General features: G+C 40.2%; 1 protein-coding gene across 3 annotated transcripts in view; it reads right to left on the bottom strand.

Moving 5' to 3' along the window:
- Positions 1-345: 345 nt before the first annotated feature.
- Positions 346-11,401, bottom strand: part of trit1 (tRNA isopentenyltransferase 1) — a 58,382-nt gene continuing 47,326 nt past the window's right edge. For all 3 annotated transcript variants that reach the window (XM_082186913.1, XM_082186914.1, XM_082186915.1), the window contains exons 7-9: positions 2,042-2,151; positions 1,652-1,769; positions 346-1,562 (exon numbers count right to left, since the gene is read on the bottom strand). In XM_082186913.1, coding sequence (XP_082043039.1) covers positions 1,435-1,562; positions 1,652-1,769; positions 2,042-2,151 — 356 coding nt within the window. In that variant the 3' untranslated portion in view covers positions 346-1,434. The remainder of the gene's footprint in view (positions 1,563-1,651; positions 1,770-2,041; positions 2,152-11,401) is intronic.

The following is an 11,401-nucleotide window of genomic DNA, read 5'->3' as shown; positions in this document are numbered from 1 at the left end:
GTGACCCAAATCAGTGCAAATGTGGGACAGCCACTTACAGGCACTGTGTAAACACTCTCCCTTCCCGCTATTGTATGTGATGTATATTTAGCCTGAACAGAGAGGCTAATGAGTGTTATGTTGTGAACTTGAACTGAAAATGAAATGCCACACTGGAGCACATTGACATGGAGCAATGATCAAATGAGAGGAAGAAAGAAAACATAGGTAGCTTGTGGCTCCCAGCCAAGGATTACGAAATTGTGCACCGGTATGAGCAGGTATTGTTGGCTCATCGACCAAGCAACCCTGATGATTTCATGCTAAAACATTTCCGACTCATTTGATTAGATAAACACAAATCTGTTCAGATGAGTCATATAATTTATAATAATAAAGCACTTTAATTACATTTACATAATTTATGCACTGCAGTTATAGATCATTCTGTAAAAGTCTTGAAATAAAAACACTCAAACCAAAAGGCAAATGCAGCGGAGTCTTAAAATGTGAACTAAGGATTAATTGCAATTTATAAACCTCAAGATGTTCCAAACTCATTCTTTCCTTCATGGTACTCAAAAGTAGATATTTTGAAGAATGTTCATGCTGCTCTTTTCCATACAAGCTCCAGAAGAAAACATAAAAGGTAACCCATACGACTCAGGCTATATTCCAGGTTTTCTGGTGCCGTATTATATAATTTATTCATTGTATGGATATGAGCTGTGTTTACATTCCTCAAAATGTCTCGTTTTGTGTTCCATGAAAGAATGAATGGGTTTGGAAAGGCATATGAGTGAGTAAAAAAAGTTTTTGATTGGACATTGTCATAGAAAAAGAAAAGGCACTGGGATACCTGAAGAAAGAAGGTCCACGTAAGCTTAAAGTCATAGTTATGTGCTGACCCGAACCGATCAGACGATTACATAAATATAAGACTTCCAAATAAAGTCCAGCATCAGATTTAATAATGAAAAAATAACCTCTGTTCTTGATCAGCAGGGAAAAATGTGATCCAGTAATCCAACATCAGCAGTGATGTATTTTGAGTTCAGTCAGAACAGCCAAAGAGGTTAGAACAGCTCACCGCAGTGTGGTTTAAAAGAGCACCAGTCGTGGTTAGATGTGGTTGAAAAGTGCACCACACAGACAAAACAGCAGCGGGGTAGACATCTGTCCAGTGCAAGTATCCAAATCCAGACATTAGCCGTAACCCCTGGTCTGTGGCAGATGGGAAAAACCATCAATCCATGTGTCTAAACATCACAGACCCTGAAGTGTGTCCTGCTACTCCACAGGGAAAGTTGAGGTATCACTGCAGCTCACTGCAAACCAATGAATCTGAAAGCACATTCTTATATTGATCTGAAAAATACATTACAAGCCCTTCATTTCTTTGGTCCATCTGTGAGCTTGACCCCAATAAGCCCCATCAGAGCCGTGAGGTGGGTGCTATAGTACAGGTACCTGCCTGTCAATGACATTTTTATGTTCGGTAGGGTTTGTGTCCTGATCTGAGGCTTGCTCGGCTTTTCTCCTCTTGCGGACTTGATAAAGATGGTTTTTGGACTTCTGGTGTGCTGGAGGTCAGGACAGTTCAAATATTAACATCAAGTCTTGTTGTAGGATGTTTGAGAATGCACTGGTTTTCAAGTTTACAGAAACTTACCCGTCCATTCCAAGTCGCCGATGATCACCTTTTCGCACAGATCGCACATGTGATGACTCCGTTTGTTGCGAGACTCCACACCCTCAGCTCTGATTGGCTGTGTGGATGGCGGCTCTCCCTGGAATGGTTTCAAAAGTAGATGTGTGTGGGGATTAGTAATTGGCCAAAAACTTATGTTAAATGTTATTTAAAACAGCACTTATGTTAGTCTCCACTCTTAAAAAAAGACAGATGCGAAAATAAACACTTCCAAAAATCACTGACAGAAAACTAGCAACACAAACGATTATGCAGAACCTCCACGGCTAGTTTCACAAGACAAATCAGGATCAGAGGGGTGTAAAAGGAGACATTATTTGTAAACTAAACAAGAAAGGAAACAAGTCCAACCTTTTGGAGGCAGTCCAGGATCTCTAGAGCAGGAGTAAGTACAGTAGTCTCCCAATTGGTCACATCTGTCACATCCAGGCCGTAAACAGGAGGCACATTGCTAGAAGGTCCTGAAGATTTTGAAGATAAATTGACAAAAGATGACACTGATGAAATGTATTTTAATTAAACTTGCAGAATAATTATGGTGCAATGAAATGGTGTGAACACAGTGAACTCAGTTAATGTTAGACCTTAGGCTAATGATTAAATTACTTTCCTTAACTTTCAGCTCGAGTCCATTGGGAAAAACAATGACCACGATTTGCTACTTGCTAATTAGGTATAGGCTCATTATAGAGAGCATATGATTGGGAAAAACATCTGTTCAGTGCAACACGCTGATCTATATTTTTGGTCCATTTTCCTGGAAGGGAGAAAGACAAAAAAAAAAATGTATCTGCTAAAATTTAATTTAGTCTAAGTGAATTTAGTCAATGTATCCTTTTACAATGCAACAGAAGTAGTCAAAGATCTTTTCTTCTGTATTGTGACACATACGAATATAACGAATGATCAAACAAGGGGGGTTTTGGTTCTATCCAGTTGTTTTAATTTTGAAAGGTGGGCATTGGACTCAAAAGTAAATGAGAACTTGCAGTCGATGGACTGAAAGTCCAATTTCATTTAACAATTTTCAATTAACTATTAAAAATTTCAAGGACAAGAGGGTGGAACGGATGGAGCACTCCGTATGGAGTGAAGCGGGGAGTGCCTGCAGCAGACTGAATCTGCTGAATCACTGCTGCTCGATAATCTCCAACTGCATTCTGACACTGTCAGCAGAGACGACCTCACTCTGCCTCCCTCAACGCTATTGATCCATGCACAATACAGCAGACATGCACAGATAATGAGAGGCCCATACGTTAAACACATGCAGAGTAAAAAAACACACAAAAAAACACACACACCATACACACTCAGACTGCAGGAAACGCACAAACACAAACACTCAGACTGCAGGAAAGATTAGGGTGTTCTGGTCACAAAAAAAAGGATCTACAGGGTACATTATTCTGGTCCCCAGGTATTATTATAGCACATTTCTTCTCATGATCTGAGGCATCATTCATGTCTACAGAGCAAACGGTGTGGGACAAGTTAAGTCCCGAAGATCAATATATAGGGTTGTGGCCTGCTCAAATAACCCAACCTAATGCTTGGCTTAGTGAGAAACACTTTGTTTTAAGAACCTGTTAAAAAACATTGAACAGGCTTTCTGAAACTTACTTTACTTCACACATGCATTTGAGATAAAAAAAAAGCACATGCCTTTGAGATAAAGTCATACATTGCAAGTGGTAAAAATCACACTTGGCCGACTGGAACACAGAGACACTCTAATTTTAAAAATATGTCTACCAGCAATGAACAACTCATCTGTGTCTTACAATGAGAGGCCATGACCTGCTGTCATGCTTTACTCAAACCCTCCAACTTCCTTATATAACACAAGAGACACATTATCTACATCAATTATAGGTTAAACTGCTTAAAACAGGAATAGAAATGATATAAGAATGCATAAAAAAAGTTCCATTAGCGACATCTCTTTTCTCTGATCTTGGCTGTCTGGTGCTGCTCTAAACTGAAGGATATCACACACAACTGTGACCATATCATTTTAAGCCAGTATATATAAAAAAAAAACTGTAAATCTGTTTGGATTAATACTGAAAATCAATAATATGACATTTCAATGTGCAGCACAGTTATGGCGCCATTAAAAAAAGAAAAGAAAAAAGAAGCTTACTTCCATGGTATAAGTAAAAAAAAAACATGGTATTATCATGGTAAAATGGGTATTACCATGGTGCATTGGAGTAAAAAAAAAAAAAAAAAAAAACCACATTATTTTTTATTTTTTTAAACTGCAATGCACCATGATAATAATACCATGTTTTTTTTACCCTACAAATCATTGAATTCAGGTGTTCCAATCACTTCCATGGCCACAGTTGTATAAAATCAAGCGCCTAGGCATGCAGACTGCTTCTAAAAAACATTTGTGAAAGAATGAGTCACTCTAAGGAGCACAGTGAATTCAAGCGTGGTACCGTGATACGTTGCCACCTGTGCAATAAGTCCATTTGTGAAATTTCCTCACTACTAAATATTCCACAGTCAACTGTTAGTGCTGCTATTATAACAAAGTGGAAGCAACTGTGAACAACAGCAACTCAGCCACGAAGTGGTAGGCCACGTAAAATCACAGAGCGGGGTCAGAGCATGCGGAGGCGCACAGTGTGCAGAAGTCGCCAACTTTCTGCAGAGTCAATAGCTACAGACCTCCAAACTTCGTGTGGCCTTCAGCTTAGCTCAAGAACAGTGCATAGAGCTTCATGGAATGGGTTTCCATGGCCGAGCAGCTGCATTCAAGCCTTACATCACCAAGTGCAACAAAGCGCCGGATGCAGTGGTGTAAAGCACGCCGCCACTGGACTCTAGAGCAGTGGAGACGTGTTCTCTGGAGTGACAAATCACACTTCTCTGTCTGGCAATCCGATGGACGAGTCTGGGTTTGGTGGTTGCCAGGAGAACGGTACTTGCCTGACTGCATTGTGCCAAGTGTAAAGTTTGATAGAGGGGGGATTATGGTGTGGGGTTGTTTTTCAGGGGTTGGACGTGGTCCTTTAGTTCCAGTGAAATGAACTCTTAATACTTCAGCATACCAAGAAATTTTGAACAATTTCATTTGGAACAGTTTGGGGATTGCCCCTTCCTTTTCCAACATGACTGAGCACCAGTGCACAAAGCAAGGTCCATAAAGACATGGATGAGCGCGTTTGGTGTGGAGGAACTTGATTGGCCCGAACAGTCCTGGCCTCAACCCGATAGAACACCTTTGGGATGAGTTAGGGATGACCTTTGGGATGAAAAAGCCCCATAGACACTGCACGTCCAACATCAGTGCCTGACCTCACTAATGCGGTTCTAGGAGAATGGTCAAAAATTCCCATAAACACACTCCTAAACCTTGTGTAAAGCCTTCCCAGAAGAGTTGAAGCTGTTATAGCTACAAAGGGTGGGCCAACTCCATATTAAACCCTATGGATTAAGAATGGGATGTCATTAAAGTTCATGTGCATGTAAAGGCAGACGTATATTAGTTAATAGTATTCTTTATACTCAAATATACCTCTACAGCATTGGTTAATCTTAATGTTTATTTCAACAACTACAAATACATAATTAAAACAAAAAAGTAATTACTGGCTACATTAATCCAGCAAAAAAGTAAACAGTGGTGCATCTCTAGTCTTTTCATTTGAGAAAATAACTTGACTCAATGCAATTTGATTTGATCCAAGGCCCTGTTATTGGTTTTAAGGTATTAAGATGCATTTTTGTCAATCCATTCACAAGTGGACAGCGCTAAATACACGTGTAAACGGGGGCTTTAACGTTTTGATCTTGTCCACTTTCGACCACTTCCAGAGGTAATCAAAAACGCATTTGACCAGATTGTTTTCATAGTGCAAACATTCATGTGATCTAATGCATTCGAACAACCACAAAAAAACCACCTACTGACCTAATCTGTAAACTATGTGAAGCGTGCAAGCCAGATGAGATTTAAACTTTGTAGGCTGAAGACCCAAGTTTAATTTGAAGAAGAAAAACGTACCAAGCACAATGCTCACCATTTCTAATTTCTACTTTTTTTTTTTTTTTTTTCTGCTATCAGAGTAGAAACGAAAGCTGCTGCTCTCTGTGTGTTTTTCCGTCATCTCTGGTCGTGTTCATATGTAAATTGTGCAAGCTTATTTCGTCCATTAGATCGAAAGATCTGAAAAAGCCCCATAGATTTACCCACCCATAGACCCTCCCCCCTCAAAGAAAACAGGACAGAAGTGGTTAAAAAAATGAATAAAAAGACACCAGGTGTAAACGGGAATGTTTCTCCATCTATTTGTGATTCGAATGACCAAAATGCATCTTAATACCAGGTGTAAACAGGCCCTAAGAAAGCTAACTGGGGTCATTGAAGTGTCACTATGATCAGTTGCAGTGGTTGGGCTCATGGCGGCATAATTAAATCATAATGTAGACATAAGCAGTCAAGATTTTCCTGCTGTGATAACCAGTTTCGAAGAGGCATCTTTCTGGCATGATATTTTTCAAACAGCCTCTATTTTCAAACACTGTCTAGTTGAACTATCAAACTACATTGAAATGGCTTGGCATCCTATACTTACAAATGTTTGTTTTTCTTTAAGGTAATGTTAGTAAAACGGACAAACACGAACTGAATATGCAAGAGCCTGTTTATTATTTATAACTGCAGAATTGCACAATGGTACTGACAAAAACTATTTGAGCTTTGTGTGATAAAGAAGAAACCTGACAAATTCAATAAAAAAAAATTTATTTAAAAACTGCCACCTATAATTGCTAGTATAATTTTTTATGTGTGAAGCCCTCTTTTTTAAAAGTAACAGAATTTAAAAGAGGCAACACTTCACAAGGACACTTCTGACAATATCACCAACCCTCACACCTGTTTGCCTGAGGCAAATGTTACGCAAGTCCAGAGCTGTCACAAAGAGAATGTCCTTAAACACTACTTTAAAACAAGAAAAAAGCTATTAGTAAAAAAAGACTATGCAAAAAACTTAATTTGCATAAAATGCAAAGTACATTACCACTGAACATTGTTTATAACCGTAGTTAAATGTTTATCACTGAAAATCAAATTCTTTGTCAAACAGTTACTCCACAAGGAACAGACCATTCTTAATTTAACCCTTGGCCAACCACTGGAATGCCGTCTAGTTCCTTATCTAGATGACACCAATAAGTATTACATAATTCAGAAAAACAACAACAGCACCCAGAATATTAAACACACTAATAGGCATTTAAAAACCTGAATGGTTATCAAATAGTAAAATGTTTCATTATAAAAAAAAAATTATAAAAAAAAAATACCTTTTCATCAAAAAGTAAAATTGAGTTTCAATGCTACCAAGAGAAATCCAGGTTATAAATAAATATAAACTTATAAACTAACCGTCATTTAATTTAATCATTAAAAGCATTTTATGATCGTCTAGTGAGCATTATATTTAATGAAATGTATCACAATGATGATTTAAATAATTATAATTCAATATCAAATACCTGCTGTCAAATTTGATAAATGCATTGAAAATTGTTTAAAATTTGTATATGCACTATTAAATAGACACTGCTCCTTTGCAACTAAATATTCATTTTGAAATTTAAAATCAAAATATAAAATCCATTAATTTATCACACTCAGCAAAGATATCTCAGCAAACCTGAAAGTCTTCATTATGTTAATAATGTCTTAGAAAGCTATGCATTAAATGAGATGCATACAGCTTTTGCATTGTTTTGCATTGGCACCAATTGCACAGGTGTTCCTGCACACAGGAGACCCAGCGTCCCACTTAGCTGATGTAAAGCATCTCTTTACCTCAAACTAAACCTTGTTGCATCTTGCTTGCCGTCGCTCCTAATCAAAGACCGTTCAGCAGTCTTTATGTCCGCTTTTGTGCTTATCAGAAAAGAGCGGCAGCAGGTGGGCCTGCACAGAGACACCTGGCCTACCTGAGCCATGTGGGGAGTGGAGGGCTTTTTTTGTACCTCTCTCTGGGGTATAGAAATTAGAGGGAACGGGTCAACGATGGCCATCTGGGGGTAAACAGATGCTGAACGGAGGGCTTTCCCCCACCCAAAATTCAAATCTCAGTGAAATCTAAGTCAAGTAATCTTGCCAGACCTGAATGGTGGAAAAGACGAGAGAACAAGGGTTTCACCACTGAGATCTCAAATGTCTGTCTAAATGAGGCGGTACCTCTGCAGCACACCCACGGCAGACAGCCGTGCGGCTGCTGCCTTTTGAGATGTGAAAAGACCCCTCGCTGACCAACTGGCAGATCTTTTCCAGAGTCTCCAAAGACATGGGCAATCAGGAAACACACTGAGCAGTCACACCTGCTGCTGTTTGTGTGATAAGAGAGCCTAGGTCAAGAAAAGATGAAGGAGTGGATATGGATGTCAGCACAGAACACCAGCTGTAATGTTGGACAGCTGTAGGACTAATCATCAGACATCCAGCTGTAGGTTGTGAACACCAGGTCAACACCTCAACAGCTGTTTTTAACTCCTTTTATACCTTAATTTAGGTTTCCATTTGCTTATACATTACATGGCCATCTTCAGCTAAATCTTCCACCGTATGCCATTCACAAGCTCATTAACACACGTTCATGTATAATCAACCATGGACAAAGGGGTCCATATGCAAACGGATGGTATCCGTATTCTTGCAGCAATGCATTTAGGGAGTGTGGGGCGTGTCCCAAGGTGTGTGTGTAAGGGGACACTTTTCTATGTCGCACCTGTCGCGCATCCCACTCAGGTTTCCCCTATCGTTGACAAAAGGCAAGAGACTGTTACTTAGTGCTCACATTGCCTTCCTGAGCTGTCGACTGAACTGTTGTCACGGTTACCCCCCCAAGCTACTCTCCCTAGGGAAGCGGAAACGGAGCTCAGGTTCACCCTAATCCCGAATTCAGCTGTCAACAGTAGGGTTCAAACCAGCACAGCTCAACAAGGTAGCAGACTGACTATTAGAGCTGGCTATTGGCTGCAAATTAATTGGTTTTAATAAGGGAGAAACATCACAAGAACTTTTCTTTCAAACAATTTTTGACTGCTCTTAAGGTGATTCTCCCTTCAGAGTTGTCAGCTTGGGGCAACAAGACCAATATACCGAACTGGCTTATTCATATCAGCTCAGAGTTTGTTTCAATTTACAAACAAACCCACTGATTGAAAAAGGAAAGAGGAGATGTTGATCGCCCCATAGAGGCCAGGAGGACAATGAACGCAAGTTTGCCCTCAATGAACCCACAGTCCTTATCCTCAAGAGGCCTCACCATAAACTCCAACCTCCTGCCACCTTCTGAATTCCTATCAGTACTCTAATGCCTGCAGGATTAGACTGGTCAGCTGAGGGCCCCATGAGGCACTAGGATGCGTGGGGTGTGGAGGGAGGGATCAGTTAGGCTACTGACAGGCAGCCACGGGAGCTTAACCAGACCAAAATCAGGTCAGAGTCCAGCAAAGGGTGGGAGAGAGGTGGGGATGGATGCAAGGGGTTTAGTTGTGATGACTTGAGACCCATTGGCCTGGTGAACCTGAAGTAAGGCAACAAGAAGTGACCCAAGAGTTTAAATGCTTCTGAGAAACCATCAGTGTAGTACTCAAGTTTATCTCAAGTCCTAGTCTAAGACCATAATTTCAGGAGCATTCGAACTAATGTTCATTAGGACTCCAATGAGCTGGTCTCTACTAGCCATAGAAAATATGGTCTTGGACTTGAGTACTACAATACTGGCTAACATAAGCTGTTGAAAATGTAGAGAGAGAAATCTAGCCTGCTACTTATCTAATTATTTTCTTAAATAATTAGGATGGCAAAAGGCTTGGTATACCGCATGGACAGAGCTGAAACTTGCCACACTGCAGGACTGATCACTGATCAAAGCACCAGGAACCATCTGGTGAAGAAAAATACTTTATAAGAACATGACCTAAAGGCTCCTTCTTGCAGAACTCAGGAGAAGATTCTTCAGTAACTAAAATCAGGACAAAAAGACCATAGAGGACGGCCACATTCACAGACATCTCACCTAATGCCAGCTGCCCTCGTGTGTAGGGTTCAGCCGCAAATGGTGGGACACAAAACTACTCTTAATAAGGGCTAGCCACTGTCTCTGCCTAATCTCATTATGGCTAACAGGATTGCTGGTAGTCTCCACAGGGATGGGGAGCAAGGGATAATCCAGGCCAGATTCTTCAGAAACAGGGGTCAGAATCCAAAGGGAATGCCCAAATAATGTTGGGAAGAATGGTAGAGGCGGTGAAGGCCAAGGACTTCCAAGGTAAAGTGGAAATCAAAGGTAAATCCAAGACATTAGTTTGGTCAGTGTTGAGGTGCTTACAGGAAGTAGAACAGGAAAGAGGAGAGGAAGACATGAAGATGATGCATGTGACAAGTGGACAAAAACACATTTAAACTTGAAAAAAAGCATGTTCCAATGAACATTGTGATCTCATGTCACTCCAAACTAGGGATGTCCCGATCAGGTTTATTTGCCCTCGAGTCCGAGTCATTTGATTTTGAGTATCTACCGATACAGAGTCCCGATCCGATACTTCTATAATACATAAAAAAAGAATAAAGAAGAGCGAAAAAACAGATCCAGGATGTTCCTTATTTTTTATTTAATTCACCTTATTTTAACATTCAACAACTCTGTTAACAAACAGAGCACTTCTGTGAGGTAGCTTGAACAATCAAGTAATAAATAACAAATTCTTCACTTTTGGACTTTAGTGCAACAGTAAATATAAAAAAAGTCTAATATATAAACAAATAGCACCTCAACTTAAAATACCCAGCAGGCATGTAAACAAATAAAAAATAAAAATGCCACAGTGTTTGCAAAGCCAGTAATGTGCTTTTAGGAACTGCACTCCTAACTCTAGCTACGCAGGTTTCACACTGCAAGGGATAATCCAGTGCAAGGGATAATCCACTGCACGTTAGCAGAGCGTGCAGCGCGTATTTTTTTCGCCGCCCATGTTAACAGATTAGAGCATTCACACCGCACGCAGAGGTGGCGCGGCAGCGCGGAGCAGAGCAGAGCAGGAGCAGCGCCGCGATCGTTTCGGCGCCGAGTCTATTTTTGCTGCGCCGCTTACGCTGAATTAAAGTGACAATGCATTGATCATGGCCAAAATACACCGCAGTTTTATCCAAAAGTTGCATTGAGGATATCTATTGTGTTTTAAACAGTTAATCAAATGACCAACAGCAATTTAAAAAGAAAACAAATGTCCAAAAACAAACTTGTTGCCAGAAAAAACAAAGATGAACCAAAAGTTATATAAATGAAATTATTAATAAAATAAGCTTATTGACAAGTCTTTTCTCTTAAATGTGTATGTGAAAACGAAATAAAGCAATGCCAACTCATCCATTATAGAGTACTGTCTGTACACAACCCGCAGTTCAGCCGCGCGTGACAAACGCTGCCAGTGTGAAAGCAAAACGCGCGTGTCCTGCTCCTGCTCACCATACGCACTACTCCTGCGCTGCTTACGCTCTGCTCGCTGTGTGAAACCGGCGTAACTCTGTGGCACCGCATAACTATAGAGGTGTTAAAAAATAATGAGAATATATATACATATATATCCGAGTCCTGATCGGGAGGTAACGTCCGATTCCGATCGAGTCTGAAAACACGTGATCGGGCCCGATTTCCGATCACGTGATCG

This window comes from Leuciscus leuciscus (genome assembly GCF_965113295.1).
Source record: "Leuciscus leuciscus genome assembly, chromosome: 12".
Classification (NCBI taxonomy): Eukaryota; Metazoa; Chordata; class Actinopteri; order Cypriniformes; family Leuciscidae; genus Leuciscus; species Leuciscus leuciscus.
This window is presented reverse-complemented; position numbering and strand designations above follow the sequence as displayed.